At 45.9% G+C, this 25,787-nt stretch overlaps 1 protein-coding gene across 4 annotated transcripts in view; it reads right to left on the minus strand.

The window, feature by feature from the left end:
* LIFR (LIF receptor subunit alpha) overlaps nucleotides 1–25,787 on the minus strand; it is a 636,999-nt gene that overhangs the window by 127,063 nt on the left and 484,149 nt on the right. For all 4 annotated transcript variants that reach the window (XM_085631117.1, XM_085631122.1, XM_085631121.1 and 1 more), the window contains exons 12-13: nucleotides 15,193–15,358; nucleotides 1,928–2,004 (exon numbers count right to left, since the gene is read on the minus strand). In XM_085631117.1, the coding sequence (XP_085487243.1) occupies nucleotides 1,928–2,004; nucleotides 15,193–15,358 (243 nt within the window). The remainder of the gene's footprint in view (nucleotides 1–1,927; nucleotides 2,005–15,192; nucleotides 15,359–25,787) is intronic.

Below are 25,787 nucleotides of genomic sequence, written 5' to 3' on the forward strand. Positions count from 1 at the left end.
ACTAATTTCAAGAGGCAGTACATCATGAGTGACATTTGCAGCCTTCTGCAAATTATGGAGCAAAAAGGCAGTATTTCTTCAATAAGCTATTGATGTATGCTAAATTTTACTTTTAACACGTTCATGGTTACTGAATCTCAGGCAGGTACACTAGCTTGTCAGACCGTTCGATTGTGAAATGATCTACAAGTTCAAATGTAGATATTATTTTAATATTTTTATTTTAAGTGTGCAGCTCTATTATTGCTTTCAAACAAATATACTGCGAAAAGCTCACTTTCAAACAAATATTGAAAAGCTCACTTTCAAACAAACATACTGGTAAAAGGTCAGGTCATAATAGAATTAACAAGCATTGGCATAGCCAATAGGTCTAGCATTTGGGACCTTATAAGTATTTAGCCATGCAACAGTTGGTGTTGTTGCACCAAGGATATTCTGCTGCATAACTAAATACTTATACGCTCCAAAAAGCGAGACCTGTTGGCTATGCCAATGCTTGTTTAAGGACTTGTGCCCTGGATATTAAGCAGTTTACTGCACCCTCTGAACTCGTCCCCGTCCCCTGGGCGTGGGGGAGGGTCCTCGGTACGGGAGAACGAACACGTTTGCGGAAGATTAACAGAACTCTATCCAGCATCCTTAGCATGTCTAAAAGAATCCAGGGCAAACATAATAAGTAGGGGAAAAAAGAAAAACAAATTCGATTCATTCAGCAGCGGAGTTCCTTGTCCCTTAATGGAAGTAGAATGTGTACACGAACGAAGATGAAACGGGGACAGGGACGGGTGGGGGTGGAGAAGGATCTGAGGGGGCAAGGAAAAAGCAGCAACATGAACGGTGGGCGGGTGGGAGGTTAACAGAAGGAACTTGGATGATGGACAGGAGACGGGCTGAAACAAAACACCTAACAGAACAAAACAGAACTATGGGCGGACTGCAAGCCCACTGAAATAAAAAAAAATGCCTTGAAGAGACAGTGCACAACTCTTGACGAGACCCCCTCCCTGCTTCCCCATCCTTCCTTCTCTCTCCTATTCTCGATTCGGACTTCCCTCCTCCCCTACATAAATGCCTGGTTTTCTACTGGGAGTCACCCGCTGTAAAGACCATATACTATGCGCTTATTATCTGATGTTAACTTAGTACACAGCTTTCTTACATGAGATGTTATGCTATGTTTATACAATATTTACTGATATGCATATCGTGTCCTACTCACCAAACCCTGCTTATGCCACACAATTTCCTCTCTTTTTGTTGATATTGTTTTTGTTTTGTTTTATTAAAATTCCAATAAAAATGATCTGAAATAAACCAACAAACAAGCCCCACCTTTCTGTACAAGTATGTTTTCCCACAGCACCTCAAATCTCGAAACGTTGAAGTGAGTGGTCCTCTCATTAACTCTTGGAGCGTTCATTTCTGTCCCCTCCCCCGTTGTAAACTACTTTGTGGTCGTCCAGGCTCATGTTAGGGACAGCTGCTGATACCTAAAGCACACAGTGTGGAAGGACGAAAGTAAAGGCCAACACTCAGCGAGTGCAGCTTAGCCTGGTGCGTATTTAAAGACCTGGAGACCAAAGGGTTCTCCAGCCCTTTGTGCTGCTCACTCAACTGTGACAACACCTGATGTACAGGCTTCCTGCAAACAGATGTTGCATCAAGAGCTAAACGAACAGTCACCGAAAGGATTGCACGGGAAGGCTAGCAATGCTCGGCACAGCCAAAACAGAGAGCCAGCACGGTGGCCACCCCGGCCCTTCCCGGTGCTCCTTTGCCTTTAGTGTCACCCGTTTTTCCCCTGTAAGTTATACTGCCCGCCCTGCCCTTCTGTACGACCTTCGGATACAAATGATGAGGGGTCCATTTGCAGTAAACACAAGAACACGCCTGGGCAGTTTTCTGTGTTACAACTGAAGCCTACCTTCCAGTATAAGAAAAGTGTCCGTCCTTCTGAGCTCCACGTGATTTCTCGCCAGACATCCGGCTCTCGTTCGGGAGCTGAAGCCAAGAATTTAAAATACAATTAATGGTAAATACGTGCTACAGGAGATGGCATAAAGGACCTCTTAGAATTTATAATGGATTTCATTTAAACAAGTATTTTTCCATTTTACATAAATGCAGGACACACTATTTAACTAATGAAACTACCTCTCACAGTAGAAAATGTATGCATTATTTACGTTTTGCCTGAACTTTAATTATCCTATATCTTTGAAGTTGTTTTACATACTTATATAAATGTAGTATCCACACCTTTCAGTTGAATTTACAATAATACGCCACAGACTTGTTATTTTAAACTAAAGCATAGGTCAGTTCCAGTATTATTGGCAGATGCGCTGATTAAGTAAATCCAGCACGGCAGTCTCATCTAGGCATCTTAATCAGCCTGAGCTCCCTTCTCATTCCTATATGTGGTTTAAATAACTTTCAAGGTATTACACCATCTTACATGCCTCTCACACTACAGGTATGTAAGTGTTTGGAAACGGCTAGGTATTGTCATCCAGTTTATTGGCTCACAAAGTGCGGCACTCAATGCCCCATGCTGGCATCAGGCAGAAAACTGCTACAGCTCTCAACCTATCCAAGACGGTGGGTGGGTTAGGACTTGGCTAGGGCTGAATGTCCAGTGGGAGGTGCTGGCCCCAAGCTGCACTATGGTCCAACATGTTTCTCTTAAAGCTGCAAGACAGAATGCTGCTACCTTAGGCTTTCCGACTGAGAGCAATCCACTAGGTTACAACGCTTAACACTTTTTAAACACCTACATACCAGCAGTGTGAGAACGCTCTCAATGGTTAATACTCAATTACAATGTGAAGATAGGTGAGTAGATAAGTATACATTGCACTTGTAAAGGTTGCTGTGTGATAGTCGCGCCATACTAGCCGGTCGCTCTGGCCTCTTCCCAGTGGGCGGCAGGCTAGGGGCTGCTTTCAGAGTAGATGGGCTGCCATCACCCAGCCAGGAAAGTCCAGAAACCCTTTCTTGTTGGGCCCTTCTACAATGTGGGGCTTGGTTCAGCATTTTTGCCAGGACTGGTTTAGGTTTCCAGTCCAGCTCCGAGGATAGCATTCCATATAATTCTCTAAATGAAGAAGATGAAATTCCACCTTTTACCATGTTTTTAATATGGAGGTTGAGATGGAGTCCGATGCCCAATACTAAAAAAAACCCAGCAAGATGGATATGCAAGAGGCATTTAAGTTGGTGTAATGCTTTAAACCACCAGTAGGAATGAGACCGAAGATGAGGCTGAATGAGATTAAAGGCATCATTTCCAGGTTGGTGGATAGGGTCAAAATGTGGCAGGTATTCTGTCCACCATGTTGTAAGTGCCATAGGCTATAATGCACTTGTAAACGGTGGATGGGGCATTAGTGTCCCATTCTCCAAACTTTAAATAAGGACCTAACAATTGTCAAGGTCAGCAGAATAGAGCAAGGGGGTAATGAGATAAACCCGGGCAGGCAAGGCAAACTTGGCAACCGCTGCACGCAAGAGGAGCCCCAGCTCTGACAAGGGACACCAGTGTGCCTGAGGCCGCCGCTGTGTTTGTGCACCATGCCACCTACTACTGGCCTCCCTCCCACAACATTGTGCCGACAACACTTGATAGAAAGCAGATGCAACACACTGCAGATGTAGAAGAGGGGCATCATCAAATGAGGAGATCCTGCAGATGGAACAAAAATCGGGAATATTTTGCACTAAATTGAGATATTGAGGACTGGAAGTGAGATCTCAGCAAAAACGACATTTGCATATTAGACCTGTTGGAATCCAGTGACAAGAAAATTCAGAGAAATTTGTGGAGCGGCGCCTTTCAAAGGTTTTTAGTAGAGACCAACTCTCCCCAGTGTTTCTTGCGCAGAGGACACACAGATCATGGGACGGTAAGACCCTTTCCCCTTTACCTGGTGCTCCACTACGACCTGTAATCATTTGACTGCAAAACTACTGTGATAGAGACATGGTCCTGATGCTGGCAAGAGAAATCAACATCAATGTGTTTAATTTTCCTTCTACCTTGACTTTACAGCTATTGTGCAGGAAGCAAGGGAGACCTTAGGAGACATCAAGAAGCTACACTCCCGTGATGTACAACATGCAATGCTTTATCCAGCCTAGCTACGTATACTTTGGGCAAAAAAAGACTACTAACGTTTTTTAAAAGAATATAACAAGTAACAAGCATTTACAATGCAACGGTCTCGGGATTGTTAAAGTTAGAGCCATTGGCATTGCTCATGACAATGCCGTTTCTTTAAATGTTTTAAAAACAAACAAAAATAATGTCATGAGCAATGCCAATAGCTCTAACTTTACCAATGCCGAGACCATTGCATTGTAAATGCTTGTTCAGAATATTTCGACTGATAGGAGTGAAATGGTGTAAGGTTGATGATACACAAGTGTCTGGGGTTCGGGCGAAATAATACGTCAAGCGCTTATAAATGTCCAAATGTGTCTTTTACGTGATGGACAACGTAGGGGGGCCCTGCCGCCCATCTCTTTCCTGAACAGAAACAAATGTTCGGGGCCATAATCCCAGCCCGTAGCGCGTGGGCACTCCATGGCGCGCGGCCAAGCCTCTCTGACCTGACCTTAGGGTTAAGGGAGACTTGTGGCGTCACATCCCGTGGAATGGTGGCTGTGCAAGCCCTGCTCCGAGTCACAAATTAGACAGCCTAAGAGAGGGGGAAGGACCGGGACAGCCAGTGACCCCTGAAGGCGGATTAACCTCCAGTGGACCCTCATTAGAAGGCACTTGCTTGGATGCGGACAGACGTCAGGTGTGACCCTCGGCTCAAAAAATCTCTTTATTAAAAGACGCATGAAGCACGCTCCCCTCCACCCGAGGCTTTGAAGTCAGATCAGTGCCCGAGTAAGAGGGATTTGAGGGGACAATGGGCAGTCCTCCCCACCCCCCACCTCTTACTCTGGGGCTGCAAGCCCCTCCCGCGCCCACTGCCACCTCATTAATTAAGATTTACACATGAAAGTTACAGAACACTGACATTTTCACCAGCCGGGACCGGGATTAAAAACGCGTGAATCTCTTCCTTTTGGGAGCTGCCAATATTTTATAATGTCACTCAAATAAGAAAATGATAATTAAATCCGGATTTTAGCGGCCAAACAAACGCCAAAGGGCTGACGAGTAATCACGAGCGTTTTTTATATCCCATATACACGAGCAGAGCCTTTAATGTAACCCTGATATTAAAAGTTCTGATTAGTGGGGGAGGAGCCTAGCGCGCGACCAAGATGGCCGCATAGGCTTAAGGCTCTCGAGGGCCTCCGCAACCTCCCACGTCTATCCTGACTAAATCCTGGTAAATTTGACGGGCTTATGCTGATGCATTCGCGCTGAGGTGCCACCCGTTTTCCGAATTCTGATCGGACGCCGGGAACCCGAATGGTTGCCCTCCGAAGTTTGCGGCCTGCTGGTGCCTAGGTCCCGGTCTCGCGTTGGTGAGGTGCCCGGGTACGAAGTGAACAACAGCGGCATGCAGGGCTTGACCTGCCCCGTACCCCGCACTTTCACTTTCGTTTTCAAGTCTGCTGCTTGGGATCGGCTGAGGGACCCTGGTGTTTCAGAGGAGCGCGGACAACGGAGTGTCTGGCCCGATCTTCGGACTATCCACGGACGTCCTGCCTGCGATCGCAGTGTCCGCTTAACTTAGCCAACGGGTCCCTGTCCCTGGCGCTGGCGGGTGCCAACCTTGGTGGCCTCCGGACGATGGCGGCGAGACTCGAAGGGGACAAGTCGAAATCTAAGTCAACCCTGAGGGGATCCTATGCTCAGGCCAACAACATGGACCGTTACGCGCAGCTAAAGGGATCCCCCGCTGGCCTGCATAAATCGCCTGAGCGGTCTAAAGAGCTGGCGGGCCCGGCGTCGGAGTTTACCCTGCAGGACGTTATGGGCGCCATTGAGGAGATGAAGGCTGCTGTGGGTCAGCGATTTGATACCCTGGCACATAAGTTGGACGCGGTACTGATCGATGTGAATTTGGTCAGGGCAGATCTGTCCAAAACCAACGAGCGGGTGGACTCCTTGTCACAAGCAGCGTCGAGCCTAACTGTGGACGTGACCGCCCTGCAGACGGAGGTCCGTCGGTTGCGGCTTGCCAGTGACCAGACTGATCGTCGACTTGATGATTCGGAAAGCAGGGCTAGACGGAACAATGTCCGTATCATCGGAGTGCCGGAAAGATCGGAGGAATCTGCTGCGGATCTTTTTGTGGAGGATCTGGTGATCAACCGTCTTGTGCCCAAGGGATTGAGCAAGTTCTTTGCGGTGGAGCGGGCCCACAGGATTCCAGGTGGTGCGCCCCAAGTGGGTGCTCCCCCGCGGCCTATAATCGCTCGACTTTTTAACTTTCGGGATAGAGATGCTATCCTTCAGGCGTCGCGGGTGGCTGGGCCGCTGAAGTTTGAGAACTCCAGTGTTAGCTTTTATCCGGACTTCACGCAAGCGGTCCAGAAACAGCGGCTGGGATTTTTGGGTGTCAAGCGGCGCCTGAGGGACATGGAGCTGAAATACGCGATGGTATTCCCGGCGAGGTTGCGGGTTGAGTTCCAGGGCCGTTCCCACTTTTTTGACCGACCGGAGGCGGTTGGTGACTGGCTGGATGCCCTACCGCGAGGACAGGATCGAGACGGTCAGGCGGAGGAGAGCGGACGGGATGTGGTGGAGCAGGACTAGAACTTGGTTCCTGGCGATGGACTAGATTGACTGTTCATTGCACCTTGGCTCAGTTACACTCTAATCCGGCACATCATGCCCTTCAAATGTCTGGGGGTTGCGGGGAGATTTTTGGGGTCTTTTCCTCCTTCTGGGGTTCTTTTGTGGTAAATGTTAGGGCGACAGGCACACTGCAAGTTGGGGGGGCTGTTCGGGCTCAAGCAGGGGTGCAGGGAGGGGGGAGTTGTGGTTTTGGGTCTGTGGGGGAGGGGGGTTGTTGGGGATGGTGGTTGTTTTTTTGTTTCGCAGGGCAATGTGAAGTTGTTTGCTGATTTCTCCGGGTTGTGCTCTCCGGGATGTGGGTTTCATGTGCGGGAGTGGGATGGGGGATAGGGGATTGTGAATCCTTTCGTGGAATGTGAATGGTCTGGGGGACAGGATCAAGCGCGGGGTGGTGTTACAGTTCTTGAAGCGGCTCTCGTCCAACATTGTTTTCCTGCAGGAGACACATTTGGTTGGCAACTCCTTCCAGGCCCTAAATAGGAGGGGCTATCGCCTGGCCGCTCACTCTGGCTTCACTTCAGGCTCTAGGGGAGTGGGCATCTTAGTTAGGACCTCCCTCCCCCTGGCAGTAGACGAGGTGCTTCACGATGATAGGGGGCGATATGTGGCACTGGTGGGGAGATGGGAGGGTAGAACCATCTCACTGGTGGCGGTCTATGTGCCCCCGGGGTTGCAGACGACTACATTTGCTGACTTGGGGCGTTTGGTTCTGGGGCTTCCTGGGGGGGTTTTGGTGTTGGGTGGAGACTTTAATGCTGTGGTCTCTGGATTGGAGGACCGTCACCCCCCCAGGGATCTCCCTAGGGCTCAGGCCTGGTTGGGGAGTTTTTTGGACACTTTGGGACTGGTAGATTGCTGGAGAATGATGCACCCGGGGCAAGCGCAGTATACCTTTCACTCGGGGGCCCATGGGAGTCTCTCGAGACTCGACTATATGCTCATGCCGGCGACCCAAGCGGGGATGATTGGGGAGGTGCGTCACGTAGCCAGAGGTATTTCTGACCATTCCCCTATATGGTTGCAACTGAGGGTTGACCCTGGCACAGAGGGAAGAGTGGCACCTATTGGCCCCTGGTATCTTCGTAACCCTAAGATCCGCGCGGAGTTGGTCAAGTCCACTGATCACTACTTCACTGATAATGTAGGGTCGGTGTCGTCGGCCGTCTCCCTATGGGAGGCTTATAAGGTGGTGGTCAGGGGGCAGGCCTTGTCTCTTATCTCCCATACTAAGAGGTGCGAGAGAGCTGAGGTGGTTCGCCTGGAGACTGAAATAGCTGAAATGGAGAAGGACTTGGAGCGTGGAGTTACTGATGAGAAATTGCATGTTCTCAGCCTCAAACAGTCAGATTATAGAGCGCTAGTCACGGAAGCTGCTAAAGGGATGTATAGAGAACAGCAAGGGCGTCTGTATGACGTGGGGGATAAGGCCGGGAAGTTGATTGCTTGGTTGGACAAGAAGGAGAGAGCGAGCAGGGTGGTGCCCGTTGTGGAGAGAATGGATGGAGTTCGTGTGACTGACCCTGTTGAGATTGTTGACTGCTTCGCGGATCACTTCCGCGGGGTATACTCTCCGGTTTCCGTGCGTTCGGAGGAGGATTCTCATCTGTTGCTTCGAGACATCGCACTGCCAACCTTATCGGAGGCAGATGCAACATTGATGGAGGCGAAGTTGTCGTCAGATGAGATTGCTTTGGCCATTCGCTCGATCGCGTCTGGTAAGGCGGGTGGTCCTAATGGTCTTCCCATTGAACTATATAAGTTACGTCCTGATAAGATAGCGCCGTATCTTCGTGACATGTTTTCGGCGGCACGTGCGGCGGGCTTCCTTCCCCCTGACCAACGCCTCGCCACCATAGTGGTGATACACAAAGATGGGAAGCCGCGAGACCGCTGCGCCTCCTATAGGCCCATTTCGCTGTTGAACGCGGAACCCAAAATTCTGGCTAAGGTGTTGGCTAACCGACTGGTTCGGGTCGCGGGCGACTTGATTCATCAGGATCAGTCCGGTTTTATACCCCATCGGAATACCGCCCTGAATTTGAGGCGGTTACACGGTGTGCTGGCTAGAGCCGAGTTTATACGGGAGCCGGCCATCTTGGCATCTCTAGATGCTACTATGGCGTTCGACACTTTGGAGTGGCCATATATTTGGGCCGTTTTGGCGAAATTTGGATTCGGTCCTGAGTTTATTGGTTGGGTAAAATTGTTATACGCTGACCCACTGGCTCAGGTGGTGGTGAATGGTAGGGTGTCGGCTCCCTTTGCACTGGCGAGGGGTACGCGACAGGGGTGTCCGCTATCACCCCTTCTCTTTGCGCTTTCTTTGGAGCCTCTCGCCGCCTGGCTGCGTTGGGAGCCGTCGTTGCGAGGCATTAGATGGACGCCGGAATTCGAAGGCCGTGTCTCCCTTTACGCGGACGACATCCTTCTATATCTCACTTCCCCCCGACAGTCACTAATGGTATTGGTGGACGTGTTGACTTCCTTTGGCCACAACTCTGGCCTGGTTATCAACTGGGCCAAATCGTGCGTCTACGTCCTCTCCGGGGAAGCCCCCCTCCTGCCGCAAGACTGCCCTGTTCAGGTTGCTACCCTGGGGTTCAAATATTTGGGAATCTTTATCTCACTGGATCCCGCGGTCCGCTATGAGCGAAACCTTCTCCCTCCCCTCCAGCGGCTGAAGGCCGACGTCGCAAGATGGCGACGACTTCCGCTTTCACCGCTTGGACGGGCGGCATTGTTCAAAATGATGTCGCTGCCTCGCTTTTTGTACGCCTTGCAAAATACTCTGGATGTCGTACCGGCCCGCTATTTCCGGGAGGTTGAGGGTCTTCAGCGTAAACTGTTTTGGGACGGGCGGCCGCGGGTTGCTCTCGCCAAGTTAATGCTTCCTTGGTACGATGGGGGGGTTGCACTCCCTGATATCAAATGATACTATTGGGCGTCTCAGTTGGCGGCTGTGAACCACGGGATATATGGTCCTGCCTTAAACCCGGCGTTCGAGATGGATAAATTCCTGCTTCCAGGTGGGGATTATAATAGGGCGCTGTACTCGGTGACCCCGGACACGCGGCTGACGGGACCCACGCGGGTGGCGGTGCGTGTGTGGCACGCGGCGAATGCTGCGATGGGGTGGAGGGATCGCTTGACTCGGGCGACGCCGCTGTATGCCTCTGGGCGGTTGGGCTGTTTGTGGAGATCGAAAGGCTTTGAGAAATGGGACATGATTGGTATATGTAAGGTGGGTGATCTTTGGGTGAAGGGAGCTTTCAAAACGTTTGAAATGCTTAAAAAGGAATATAAATTGAACGATAAAGAGTATTTCCGATATGCTCAAGTCCACCATGCGCTGTGTTCGGTTTTTCCGGACGCTGCTGCCATCCCAGAGTATTCTCCACTGGAGGATAGAGTGTTGGATGGCTATGTGCCCGACAGCACTATTTCTTTGATTTACAAGAAACTCATCAACGATCGCGCGGACTTGCTGCTCCGTCTGAGAGAGGCATGGACAGGCGATGGCTTAGAGCTGGATGATGAGGACTGGGTGTCGGCGGTGGCCTCCCCGAAGGAGGTGGCGATCCCGGCCCGCCTCCGGTTTGTACAGCTGAAGATCCTCCATAGAGTGTATGTCACAGGGCCCGGTTTGCTGCGTATGGGTTATTCGATGGATGGATTGTGTAAGCGTGGATGTGGCCTACCGGGCACGTTCCTTCATATATTGTGGGAATGTCCGGAGATTGTGCGATTCTGGAACGGTCTCCATACTGTACTGGAGGGGGTCACGCACGTGGCCCTGTTGCCAGAGGCTAGGAGGTGTTTGTTGAATGTCTGGGAACCGAATGATTGCAATGCGGCACAGACGCAGTGGGTGACCTTGGGGTATATGGTGGCTAAGCGTAACATTGCACAGCTATGGGGCTCCCCGAGGCCGCCCACGGTTGATGTATGGAAGGAGAATATGGACTGGTGTATGTTTAGGGAAAAGACGGTGTATGTGGCGAGAGGTAAGCCAGGGAAATGGAGTAGGGTATGGGGTCCGTGGAATTTATATCGTGGCCGTATCTGCGCCCCGCCTTTGCCATTAGAGGTCGATATTGCTTTGACCCCCTAGCTGCGCATTCTGCGGGAGTGTGTAATGTGTGTTCCATGCTTTGTTTTCCCATTGCCCCCCTTCACCGCTTCTGGACCAGAATAGTTTTGGACACTGTATGTTGTTCCCCGTCCTGGGAAGAGCACGTTGCTATCTCGGACTCTCATTGCCTTGAGTGTGTGTTATGTTTAATAAAAAATGAAACCGTTGTCTTAAACCGTCCCTGGCCTATGGCCATGGTCTGTTATAGGTGCTTACGGATTGCCGGGTACTTTGCCGCTGGTTCATTTGAATGTATGGCGTTACACTGCGGGCCCTCGGGCTCTATAGCGGCCGGCCCTGGTGGTTGTAGGCCCTTGTATGTCTTTTATTGTGTGCTAACGGTTTCTAATAAAATAAAAATATAAAAAAATAAAAAAAATAAAAAGTTCTGATTAGTGTAGTGGGTGCTAGCGACCCCCCCCCCCTCCACCTCATCACCCTCCACACACACCCTCATTTCCCCCGCCCTAAATACAAAAGTCAAACAATTAATGACTGGTTCATTCAATGCGCTTTGAGCTGAAGCGCTTCTCCCTAGCGCCTGGTTCATTCAATGCGCTTTTTTGCTGAAGCGCTTCTCCCTAGCGCCTGGTTCATTTAATACGCTTTGAGCTGAAGCGCTTCTCCCTAGCGCCTGGTTCATTCAATGCGCTTTGAGCTGAAGCGCTTCTCCCTAGCGCCTGGTTCATTCAGAGGTGGCGTCGGTGAGTGATGCTCGTTTTAGATTAAACATTGGGGAGGGGTTCCTCAGCGGCCGCCACGACAGGGAACGCTCAAAGTGGGGTATGCATATAGGGTTTATGGGGATGTATATAGGGTTAATCTAGATGCAAGGCAGGGCTGTATAGAGTCCGGGAGCTGCTGGTACCCGGGGGCTGGAGGCAGATAGTGCGTGATAAAGGGGCAGAGGCTGGAAACAGGGCAATGGGTACATGTTCTGTGAAAGGCAAAAGGGATGGGGCAGAGTCAGTCGAAGACCAGGCTTCCACTGACATGGTGCTTAGGGTTCACATAACCGCAATGACGTTTTAACCTTCACAAAAAGCCAATAAAAAAGTCAAACTTTAGGAAGGTGGTGAAGTTTAACGCCTTGCCCCGCCCACAAGAATGTAACCCCCGGTTTCTTATCTAACTCTACCAGCCTGGGTCTCAGCACGAGCCATACCGCACAGACAACAACAGTTGTTGCTTTTTGTAATGTAAAAGGCATTTCTTAAAGCGCTCTGTTACTCCAAGGAGCGTCCAGGCGCTCTGCGCCTCCAATGGGATGTAGCTGAGAAGTAACATCACTCTTGCTTAAAACCCCATGTTTTCAGTTTCCTCGGGATCTAAGGGGAGGGGGAGGTAGACGAAATGTACCTTCACTCCAAAGGGAGTTTGTTCCAGAGTGAAGGTCCCACACATGAAAGACACCACCGCCTTTCTCCGAGGCAGAGCAGAAATGCCTCGGAGAAACGCAGCGTCCTTTTCGGATTCGGGGGCGTGTTTTGCTGTTGTCTCCTCCTTAAGACTTCTTGCAAAAAACACGCCCCCCGATCCGAAATGGACGGGGCCTAATCTGAATGACTGACCTCTTCTCCAATGGCTGGCCAGCATTCAAGAGGCCAGCCAATGGAGAACAGGGGAGAAGAGGGGCTGGTTCAAGCCCCTCTTCTCCAAGTCATTAAATCTCCGACTTCCGGTTCTGCCTTTCGGCAGACCGGACGTCCTCGACCTAAAAAGGAGGAGCTAAGAAAGACAACACTGTGCAGACAACTGCTTCTCACAGTGATTCCTTGGCCTCTGGTGTAAAGATGAAATCCGGAAACAGGTAAGGTAGAATAAGTGAAGTTTAATCCGGTAAAGCCCTGACACCAAGAGGCGTCTAACAATCTACCTGGCAAGCTGTCAACATCTGGCAACAGCAACTAAGTAAGCTCCTTATTCAATAGAGACTTTTTTGGGGTGGCGGGGGGGCACAGATAGGTCACATTTTTAAATAATTGTTCTCTAGCTGCTGTCTCAAAAGCCTTGTCAGTTTGATATCAACTGATCACTTATGACGCTACTATATCCTACAGTGCAAGCCGTGAGCATAAAGTAAATAATGTTCAGCATTGATGCGGACTGTGGGGTGGGATTATTCCATTCCGTGTCCCAAAGAGTGTACCACAAGTTTCAGACAGCAAACCCATGGGGCGGGGGACATTTGTTAGAATGTTCTTCGAAGCCACTGGTTGTGGATAAATGAGGGATAGCAAGAGACTAATTTCAGTCACAGACAACCAGATTACCCCCATGATGTGGAGCTTGTGATTCATATTGACAGAATGACGTCACAAACCTTACACACATTCACTGCAACACTGTATCATGCATATACGAAGACTCATTTAAAAATCAATGAATACCCGCCTTAAACTTTGTTTAACTGCATGGGAATGAGGAACGGCTGCTCTCTATTGCAGCTCCTAGCAGTAATTGCAATAGAACTGCTAACCTGTTGAGCCGCAGAGGACCATCCTAATTGAGGATGTCTTCAGTAACGGAAGGATTATGCTGTCAATATAGGCAGACATCTTACTTTTTGCCAAGCATTCGGAGACAAGCCTACCAGAGATTCAAAAGGTGGTGAGGTTTAGCTTTTACTCCGGTAGTAAGATCAACTGAGGGAAATTGAAAGTGTATGAAATCAGCTGTTTTAATGTACAAGCTCTGCTGGAGCAAGAAGCCTGTAATACATCTTGGAATAAATCAATATTAATAGCTCCAAAGAAATTGTAATCAAAGACACTATGGGCCCGCATAGAAAGGTTATCTATGAAAGGAGATAGAGGGATCCACTTACCAACATGTATGGGTCGCAGGGTAAACTCAATTAAAATTATGTTTTTGCCCAAAATTCTTTTATATTTTCACTAATAATTTGATACTTCTGCCACAATCCTTCTTTGCTAATATTCACACTTTACTCTCACATTTGATTTAGGCTAGAGAGCAACCCAGGTTTAGATGGCATGTCATGACACTGGCATATGAAAAATAGTTTTTTAGTACTTCATTTGGAACCTTATTTCTTAGTCACTGGGGCACATAATGCTGCATACGGGTTCTATCCACTGCATCTCAATCTGCATACAGTGGTGGAAACTGACCTCAGAGCAAAAGGCACACCACATTATCCACTCCAATGTCCTATCCATAGAACCATTCAGAAACTACCACTAATTAAGCATGGTTTACACAATGGAAACAGGCAGGCTATTCACAGGTATATTCTCCATTGATCGCCCTTTAAAACAACCATAACACATGTCTCTCAGTTCAGTTAGAGACCTACTACGTTGTATAGGGTGGACTTGTATAGAGTATCTGCACATAAATAAAAAAAATACGTCCCTTGAACAATTTAAAGAAAGGTGCATTTACCAGACCCCTAGTTAATTTTAGGGGTATTCTCAGAATACAATGCACCTTTTTAACCAATGATAGTTCTTGCCACTGCAATACATGTGAAAGGGGTCAGAGGATTAATAGATATGCTGTACGCCCTGATGAGCACTATTGGAGTAGATACGGATGTCTCCATGACTATGGGAATCTCACTGCAGATGAAAGGCTCACATAGAAGCTATATCTATGAACTACAGGCATACACTCTTCCACTTTAAATTCTTACAAAGATTGTAGTATTACATGCCTCCAATTGGACATACATTTGTCTCTGCTTGGATCATTCATGCCAGAGATGTAAGACCCCATTTTCAGATTCATCCGTATGTCAAGGTATTTATAGAGCGCACTGTCACCAGACGGCCACCTTGCGGTGTCGCCTTTGCGGTTTCCTGGCACTGATGCTCATACCGCTGTGGGACCCCTCCTGGCTTTCCCTGTGAAGTGTCCACTCCTGGGCACCCCCAGGGTGAAGCCAGGCATCCTTAGCGCTGTTGGGGCCGGTGTGGAGGCTAAGCAAGCTATTGCCCAGAGTTGCAGCGTGGGGCCTGTGATTAGAATACGCACCGAGGCGAGAATAGACAGGTCCGAGGAAATTGAGCCCGAGCCCCGCCGAGGCGGGAATCGAACCCTGGTCCCTGGCCAGAACTCTGCTTCAGGGTCTGCCGCTCTAACCATTGAGCCACACTCCTCCACTATGACCTGGGTTTCAGTAGCATTCAGCAGTACTGGCACATAGGATTGCAAACAAGTTCAGTACTGCATGTTCTTTATGCAAAATTGCTTTAATTGTTTAGGCCTCATCATGGAAGTGTTTGTGAAATAAACTAAGTGAAATGTAATAACATGGAGAACTTACGAGCTTCTGGTGTGGTATGCGTCTTTTCAGAACTCCAAACGCTCCACTTCCAGAAGTGCTCCAAGGCGGCACACCTCACGCGGAAGGCGTAAGTGTTAAACGGATGTAGGTTATCCACAGAGGCACTGTACAAGGAGTTGTAGTGTCCACTCAGAGTGACATTTCTCTGTTGAAAAAAAGGATACACATAGATAAGTTATTTACCAAGGCTCTAAAGAGCAACAGCTAATGTTACTGAAGGAAAATGAACTCTAAAGAGGCTTGTGGGAAATGTTTAAACCTTTCACACAATGCACATGACTCTACAGCAAGTGTAATGGGCTGTTCATTGTCTAGTGCGGGGGTGGAGTCATGACTCACACAGCCCCTTTTTTTTTTTTTATTATATTTTTATTAGCAATTCCAATAAATACAGATGAGCAAGTCGATCGTACAATAAATATAGCAGCAATGTAAACACATTAATACACACTCAATGATGACAATAAAAATACATAACGGAAGAATACAAAGCAGTATGGAGGGAACAGTTCGAGCTGGGAAAAATTCATAGGCTACTTAATATTGCCAAACTCCATTCGCCCAAGCTGTAATCGGTGCCCAGATTTTTTCCCCCAAAATTCTAGACCGCAATGCTCTAGTAGCAAATATGGATTTCTCTTGATTATACACCCCCAAAAATCTGGCTAACCACATCTGAAAGCTGGGCGGATGCGGATCTTTCCATTGTGCTGCTAGTATGATTCTAAAAACAGCCGTCCCTATAAAAAGACATGCCTCTTCTTCACGACTAAAACCTAGGGTATTATCATATCCGAGAATATAAAGTGTGCTAGAAAACACCATCTCATGACCAAATACCTCCTCCCAGAATCTTAACACCATATTTTTAATTGGTATTAGTGCAAGGCAGTCCGAAAACATGTGAGGGAGAGTAGCTGGTCCTAGTCCGCATCTTGGGCAGGAGTCGTCTGTTCTTTTTCCCCATAAAAACAGCTTGGCAGGGGTAAAATACAAATTAAAAATTGTCTTGTACAATTGTGCCTTCAGATTTGAGGATAAGAATAGTTGAGATATTAAAACCAGACTCATGTCAATATCGATATCGGGGTTACGTAGTTTTTCGACCCATGAGGCTTCAACACTATCTAGATCGCTTGGAAGCTTCTCCTGGAGAGTATTATATATAGTTCCTATCCGAATAGAATCTCTAACAATGACATCCATAAATGGTACAGTTTCAAGCGAAATCGTATTGGACCCTAAAATAGAGTTAATTTGAATAAACTTAAAATAATCATTATTCGAAATTCCAAAAGTGCTTTGTAAATTTAAAAATCTATGGCCTGTCCCAGCCCCCAAGAAGTCACCAACTGTATGTATCCCTGCTCTATCCCATTTTTTTGCAGTTACATCATTAACATGTGATGGTAGTATCGAGGATTGCCAAAGAGGTGTGTATCTATTAAGTTTCGGGATTTCCATCAGCTTAGCGGCCTGCCTCCAAACCTTCCATGCACTAATAATGATCCTCAGCTTGTTTTTTTAATAATATCTTACTTCGGTTTGTCTTAAAAAAAGTCCCTGAGCTTCTTTCCCCAATGCTATTTCATAGATAGAGGGAATCACAGTATCTTGATTATCTACATTCATCACAAGGAGGGGTGCCATTTGTTGAAGAAGGGCTGCCCAATGGTATAGCCTCAGATTCGGAGCAGCCAGCCCTCCTCTGTTTTGAGGAAGAGATAAATATTTCATTGACCTCCTGATTTTCCCATACTGCCATATAAAACTAGACATTTGGGACTCAAGCACTTTCATGATTTTTTCCTCTAAAAACAGGGGAATAGCCCGAAATAAATACAGTATTTTAGGGAGAGTATTCATTTTTAAATAGTTACATCTACCAATAATGGATAGATGTAAGTTATTTACCCTTAGAAGATCTTTAGTAATACTCTTAATTAGAGGATCATAATTCAGTTTGTTAATGTTTTCTATTTTTGCAGTGATGCACACTCCTAGATAGGTCGCATTTATTGCAGTCCGGGGGTCAGTAAATATAATATTCTCCGTACAGAGAATAACCGTCTTGTCTCTATTTAGAGAATATCCCGAATATTGTCCAAATTGCCGTGTAATTCTTTCAATTTCAACTATAGCCTCAGCGGGGTCTGATGTTAAAACTACCACATCATCGGCGTATGCAAGAATTTTAGTCTCGTGTTCCCCAACGATAACTGGCTTTATTTTCTGGCTGTATAATAGTCTAATGATCAGGGGGTTTATATATAGCGCAAACAATATCGGGGAGCAAGGACACCCCTGTCTGGTACCTCTTGAGATATTAATAGGTCTCGATTCACATCCCATCATTTGTAACTTGGCCCTGGGTTGTTGATACATGGCCTTAATGGAGTTAATAAGTCCCGGCCCAAGATTACATTTTTCTAAAACTCCCCACAGAAATCTCCAAGACACCCGATCAAACGCTTTTTCAGCATCGAGGAGGATCATTGACATCGGGTCCCCCGTTTTTGACATAACATCAAACAAGGTAAAAGCCCTGCGGGTATGATCTGTTGTGCCTTTGCCCGGGACAAATCCATGTTGCCACGGGGATACCAGATGTTCAATAACCCTCCCGAGTCGATTAGCTATAATTTTTGCATATAATTTAGAGTCCGAATTAATCAGGGAGATCGGCCTGTACAATGTAGGTAAATCTGCTGGCTTGCCTTTCTTTGGGAAGACGATTATGTTAGTATCTCTCCAGGATTCAGAGGGGTTCCCGCTTGATTGTATACCGATAAACAGGTCAACTAAATATGGTAAAATTTGAGTACCTAAAACTTTATAAAGTTCGAGGGGGATCTTGTCGGGACCAGCTGCTTTCCCTGTAGCTAAGCCTGATAGAGCTAATTGAAGCTCTGCAATGTCAATTTCTCTATCCAGATCCTCCCTAGTGTCATTATCAATTATTTTGAATCCTTCCGTATCTCTCATAAATTCCCTAATAAAAGTTTCTATTTCATTTGAGTTATCAGATTTATCCAAAACATCTGAACCCTCTGGGATATCGTTTTGATATAGCTTTTGGTAATACTGTTGGAAAATTTCAACGATATCCTCAGAGTTCGTATATTCCTGGCTGTTAGCTTTAATTGTAGTTATAGTGTTATATGTGGATTTCTGTCTAGTATGCATCGCCAATTGCTTCCCCACTCTATCTCCATTCTCATATAGCTTAGCTCGATGTGCTTGAAACGTCTCTGCCGCTTTCTGATTCAGCCAGCTGTTAAGTTCTGTTTTGAGAACAAGTATACAACACATACTGGGTCCTGCCTCCCCACCATTTGATATTAACGACGTATGTATCTCTTCAGCTGTTATAAGTTCCTGCATCAGTGCTTGCTGTTCACTATTTTGTTTTTTCAGATGCCTTGCCACATAACTAATCGTTTCGCCTCTGAGGGCAGCTTTAAAACAGTCCCATACCATTCCCCTCGGTGCGCTATAGCGATTCATATAACAAAATTGTTGTGTCCAGTTTTTAATATATATAATGTAGTCCTGATTAGATAATAATTTCCTATCGAATGTCCAGGTAGTGCGAGGTCTAGTGAAATTATCTAATTGAAGCGACAGAATCAAGGGATTGTGGTCGGATAGTAGTTTCGGAAGTTTAGTGATCTCAGCATGATCAGCCAGGTCCGTTGTTGTTAGTATATAATCTATTCTTACGTATTTGCTATGGGGGTGCGAGAAATAGGTATACCCAGGATCTGAATGTTTTTTTTTTACCCATATGTCCACTAAGCAATGGATATCCATAAGTTGACAAATTGCTTTATATACTTTCGGTTTTCTTCCCACATACCCTAAACAGTTTAAACTTTTATCTGGTAATCTCATAGATATATTAAAATCTCCACAAAAAACCATCGATTTAGGCCAGAACACAAGTTCTGATTCAAGATCTTTAAATATTTGAGGGTCATCTAGGTTCGAGCCATAAACTGAACAGATAGTTACGCCGGAGGTTAGTTCTATAATTGCCCATCTCCCAAGGGCATCAGCTTTTTTGCGCGATGTTATTTGAATAGATGATTTTACTAGTATAGTTACACCCCGAGTGTTAGATGTTTGTGTTGTACTAACAACGATATCATATCCTCCAAATTTAAGCAGATCTTTTTTTTCCCAGGGTAGATGCGTCTCCTGTAAACAAACTATGTCGAAAGATTCTTGCTTAATTATTTGTCCTAGTCGATTTCTTTTATTTCTGTCGTTCAGCCCCGCCACATTCCAAGAACAAATTGTTAGTCTACCCATTTTGAGATATTAATTAATCTCCCAGAGCTTATCATCTTGGATATACCAAATGAGTAAAAGAGCCTATATGTAAGTCTTACATTGCTCATCAAAAAATGAACCAAAACCATCCTCATAGTTATTTGTTTTGCCACTGTTTTCGAATTATTTATTGGAATTGCTTTTTTCCCCATTTTTCCACCCACACCCTCCCACACACCTTTCCTGTACATGACAGGCCCCCCCTCCCACCCAACACCCAGAGTGAGGCATACAGACACCAAGGTCTGTTGTGATGGTCGTGCTCGGTACAACCAGAGCGTGTGCCGATTAAGTTCCACATTCACTGTGTAAAGTTCAATTAATCCCTTGTATTATTAAAGCAAAACCAATAACATCAACGGAAGAGTAAACCGTCTCATCAAAAGAAAAAGAGCAAAAAAAAAAAAAAACAGAAAACAAACGCAAGCGCAAGCTGCTCTCTAACGGTTGGATCCTAGTTTTATAATTATGATTATATCTCCCTCCATGTCCTTTCCCTTTCCCTTTTTTTTTTCCCTCCTTCCCTTCTCCCCCCTCTCTTTCCCCTCCCTTCCCTCCTTTCCTTCTCCTTCCCTCTCTCCTTCACTCCTTCCCTCTTTCCACTCCCCTTCCCTGCTCTCCCTTTTTTTTTCCTTTTCTTTCCTCTCCCCTTTTTAAATAAAGAATTCCGTTTTCTATTCCATTCTATTCCTTTCTGTTCTTTTATTCTTTTTTTTCCTACCTCCCTTTCCCTATTGTATCTACTTCAACTCTTCTAAATACTCCTTTGCTTTTATTTCTGAGGTAAAGAACTTAACTTCTCCTCCCCAGATCACCTTTAGCCGTGCAGGATTATTTAGGTAGGCTTGAGCTTTTTTATCCTGAAAAGGTTTAATTAACTGGCGCAGCCTCCAGCGCCTTTCAACAGTCGAGTGGCAAAAATCTGGGCGAACGAAGAACGAAATTTCATTCCTCGTTCGCCTAGACTCTGGCCTGGCCTTTTCAAAAACAGCCTGACGAAGCAGGAAATTGCCAAAAAAGATAAGGATTGCACGAGTGTAAGTCCCAGTTTTCTGCGGTTGTCTCAAGGTAAATGGCATACGGTGAGCCCGTTGAATTTCTTTGGCCCAATCCCAGCTAGCAAGCTCGGGCATAGTATCACGAAACAGATCTATTACAAAAGAGCGAGCATCCCCGCTTTCGGCCCCCTCGGGAACCCCCAGCAGTCTTAGGGTATTCCTTCGCTGGTAATTTTCGAATTCTTCCAATTTCCATTTGACATCTGTCAATTCTGCTTCATGAGAGCTCACCCTAGCTGCAACTGCTGCAGTTTTGGTCTCATTAGAAACAATCCTCGACTCAATCTCAGGCAAGCGCTCACCAAAAGAGCTACATGTCTTTGTTAGTCTGCGCACTACTCCCTGGACTTTGCGCAAAGCAGTCTGTGCCTTACGCCAGTCCTGAGATGTTTCTTCCCGATGTGCGGCAATAGCTTGTAGGATGGTATCGAGGGCCGAAGGTGCAGGGTCTATATGGATTGTGGAGTCGGATTGTTGTTGAGAAGTGGGAGTAGGGCAAGGGGCGATTAGTTGGCTAGTAGGTGAATAATCCCATGCTAAATCCTTCAAACCTGAGTGAGTTTTTTTCTTCTTCAAAATCGTTTTTGAGTTAATCTCAGTATCTCTGTCCCCTTCCTCAGACCCGCTTTCGTCAGAGGTGCATGAGGCGGATTCATCTGACTGCCCTGCCCCATCCTACAGGGAAAAAAAAATCGCTGGGATCTAGCTCGGTATCTAGCTCAGCACCGCTCTCTACCCTCTCTATATTCTCATTCTCTTGAGCGTGTGTGAAATTCAGCGGGCCATCCTAAACAATACTAGCTATCGTGATGCGTTGGGCCTCCGCCTCTAAACACCCACCATTGACACCCTTCCCGAAGGAGGAAAGAACCGAGACAGTCATACCTTCTTCTGCCCCAGACCTGCCAAGAACCGCAGCCAAACTGGGAGCATCAGGAGCATCACGAGCAGTGGCAGCCTCACACCCCCCACCTGACACGGAAAGCGGGGATGAAGCTGCCGGCTCACCCCCATTTTCGGCATCCGTCTCTGTCACCAACGCCAACACCATTACAGGTGATCCGCTGAGAGTAATATGTTGCATTTATAAGCGTTAAGGGGCTGGGGGGGCACACAGCCCCTTAACGCTTATAAATGCAACATATTACTCTCAGCGGATCACATATATTGCTTATTCCGCGCTTTTTGCATGTGCAAAAGTTATAAACAAAGATATTGAGGTAGTACCAGAGGGTGTGGAGATTAATCAGTGCACTGAGATAAAGTCTCATTAAAGTAAAGTGATCGTAGCATGGATTATATGACTTAGTAGGCAGTGATTTCTTTAGTAAGACTTTATAGCAGTGGTAACAAAGTAGACATTGAGCCCTGCACTGCAGTGACAGCTCACCTACATTCATTGTCACTGGGTTGCATGCTGTTTTTATATATTTTTCCAACAAGTTGTGTTCTCTTTTGAAACATGTGCCAAGTAATCGCGGCAGCTAATCGCAGAAGGATTGGCACGCCCTTGTAAAACAAATTTCATATTTTGTAAGGTTTTACTTTAAATTCTATGGCAAAAGAAAGGCAGATAGTCTGTCGCTGGGTAAATAATGATTGTTTCTGATGCCCAAGATGTTAGAAAGTGATACTACAACAGAGTGTAGGGCTGACAAAGTGCTTGAAAATATCATAGTAATGGCTTGTGTAACTTGACTCAGAGCTGGTGTCAGAGCAAACAAAACAGTCATGGGTGAGTGTATCCACAAGGTTCCAAATGATCTAATCGAGAGCATCACTAGACCAATGTGTCCATCACCTCACTGCTTATTTGTTCTAGCTATGCGGGTAAAGGTGGTGAGGTACACGTACAAAGCAACCCAGAAGTAAAATGAGCAGGAACTCAATACATTCCATACAATTATGATGCTTCATCTCTGATATTAATAGAAATGCAAAATAGAGAAAATAATGCTTCTACTATATTTGAGGAGTTGTTACAATAAACAAAATCAATCTACACATCTCCTATGGGAAAAAGGAATTTTCCAAAGGACAATATATTCTTGGCTAATATTGTATCCAGATATGAGCAAAAAAAACACCAAAAAACCCAGAAGCATATGGACACCATTGTATGCCAACCAAAAAGGCATAGATACTGAAAAACCAAATGTTCCAAAATAACATATAAAGAAAAGCTCTTTAGAAAAAGAAGGGCATTTGCGGACTGGTGGCACAGTACACCTTGAGTGTGCTTGGATGGAGGAGATTGAGCCTCTGTAGTAATAGATCTAATGTTGGCAATGATGACCGAAGTTGTGTGGTTGTCTTGTTTTATTTTGCTTTGCCGGTGTGATTAATCAAGAGAAAGGTGTAAGAAATAGGACATTTAAGCTAAATAATGTATATCATTTGTACATATTGTGATGGAGAACATTCAGCTATGGATTCCAGAGTGCACTGGGAGAGCATAGGAAAACCTTGGTACAGGCCAAGGATACAAAGAAACGGAAAACAGACGCGTAAAGCTGTGAACACGAACTTGGTGGCTGAAAACGCATTGGTTTTTGAAAGCTGTTGTTGTCTCATCAGGGGTGGGAAATGGCCATTACAATGCGTGATTTGCTTTGTTAGTTTACGAAACATGCAAGTTTGTGGGCATCCACAAACTGAAATTCAACCCTTTCTTACCCTGGAAATGGTTGGCATGTTAGTCAAGCCAGCAGCTGAATTAACTGCTTCCAGTATAGAAAGGACACTGGAGCAATCCTGATTTGCTGAGGTTTTATGGGAAGGGTATTCTTCACAGGGGAAAATATCTTCCAACAGAGGGTAAAATAATATGTGAGTTTTCATATTCTGCTGCTCTTTCCACTGTATAGAATCTTATGCTATATACAATTTTACACAGAGGTAAAGTAAAGCCATACAAAGTCATGACAGGTACAATAGTACACCTGTAAACTTGTGTGACGTGACTTTCCAGTCACTCTATTACAAGAGTTTTGTGTAGGGAACAAAAGTGTAAAAGCAGACCCAGGCAGTGTCCTAGGAGCCTGACTGTTCTGCTGCACATTTCTACATAAATCGGGCCCATTGTATCTATGCGTAGGCGCCTTCCAAACACCAGCATCCTTGAGACTTGGGTCATTCTGGTCATAGATTTAGTGCATCTTCGTTTCTAGCTCCAGTACATTTATTCGACTGTAATCCAAAATGAAATCCACTATTGGTCAAAATAGTGTGTGGCAAAGGAGGGTGCAAACACTTGGGGAAATTGGGGAGGTCAGTTAATGTTATTTAAAAAAGGTCAACCAGATCTACTGGGTCCTACATCTGATAATTAAGAGGAACCCATTCAATGAGGGTATTACCGCCCCCAATAAGAGCTGGCCAACTGAGCACCCTGCCTGTGCAGGCCATTGTTTGCAGAATGGGGCAGCAGTGGGTTGATCCCTAGCATGCAAAGGATATCACATCTAAATAAAAGTGCACAGAAAGTAGACACATTCAGGCTTGGAGGTCGCCCCTTGACTAAGAACTCGATGAACGCACAAACTCTTTCATTTTGTCAGGGCACGAGGAGAGTCCAGAATAGATAACAGGCATGTGAGTAAGGTCACAAACAGGTGACACCGGGACCTGAGTGAGTGCAGCACTTTATCAAGAACAGGGACAGTCTTTGCTAGAGAGGATGCAGGCGTTGCAGTGTCCCTTTGCATGTCTGAAGGGATTACCTGATGTTTACTCTCAATTAGAGCAAAGCCCCACGCATGACTCAAAATAGCCCAGACAGCTCTCCCAGGGGAGTCTGAGGTCACTCTTCTGAGCATATCTTCTTGCTGCAGTCTAACTGAGGCAGGGTCGTCACCCAGCTTCTTCGGGGGGGCAGCCCCACTTAATGCTTCATTGGGGTGCTGAAAAGAGGCCCCCATGGTGGATACCACATCTGTTCAATCTTGATAAAAACACTAGCCATGGAAAATGACATTCTCTTCGTGAAAGTTGGAGATTATTACTAGCTATCGGGTAAGCCGTTTTAAGCTCCTGAACAAATTAGGTCTGACCTGCCCAGGTAGGCACCATACAGCGGCTTTTCCCTGACCATGTCTGGTCTGCTAGCAGCAGCATACAAAGTGGTATACCAATTATGCTGGGGAGTGGGGTTAGATATTCTGCTGGGCATCCCACTTTGCATACTTCAGAGGTAGCTGGTTATGAGCGCTCATTGATAATATATATGGGATAAAGGACACCCTGCTGTGCATTACAAGGATATGGCAAGTCACTGAGGAGTTCCATGACCATATAGAGGAACGAGGCCAAAATAAGTTTTTACACTTGAGCAGCTAGGTTACTTCTTTACCACAGGTGACTGGTTGCGTCACAAGTCCCCTATACAGAAGGAAATTAGAGACGGCTTTTCTACAGAGATTGCAGGCTCCAATGCTTCATAAATGCCACAGATGGCGTTGCTATCTAGTTGATATTGTTCTATCTCATTTGCGATGTTTGTAACTATATCAACACCAAAAAGAGGAGGACAAAAATCCGTGTTTTTATTTGAAAATTGTTAATTAAGCTATTATATAAAATAATGCTAACAAGAAAGTTCAATCTATTTTATATCATGAGCAGAATGCGCAGATAAGGCATATATATTTCCAGATGATTTCTGCCAAGTAGCCTTGTAGTGAAACGTCACTTCTGACTTCACATAAAGAGAACCCTACCTTAACCAAACACCTGGTAAATACACAGAAATATGTTAAATGGTCAATGTATAGTAGATAAGAATCAGTAAAGAGATGGAGAGTCTCAATAAACACAGAGGCAAAATTAAAAGGCAAAAGTAAGTTATGCAAACCACAATTACTTTGCAAAGTAAACAGTAGAACTGTTTATGCCTGGTGATGCAGAAGAGCAAAAAAATGTGAGGATTGTCCATTCGGAAGGCACTACATTAAATTATTCTCCTGAAATAAGTATAGATTGTATAAACATACTGCAATATTCGCCAATAAAGAGCCAGGCAATTATAGGATTATCAAACCTATAAAACTACTGAATTTCATTTACCACATATCGACTAGCCAAGGGACTTGGCGAGTAAGACTTCTTTGCACAGGCCAGCTTAGTGCGATAAACGCGCAGTCTCATTTCGAGTGCCCGTGCAATCTTCATGAGAATTACAAG

Source organism: Triturus cristatus, chromosome 2_1 (assembly GCF_964204655.1).
Source record: "Triturus cristatus chromosome 2_1, aTriCri1.1, whole genome shotgun sequence".
NCBI classification, from domain to species: domain Eukaryota; kingdom Metazoa; phylum Chordata; class Amphibia; order Caudata; family Salamandridae; genus Triturus; species Triturus cristatus.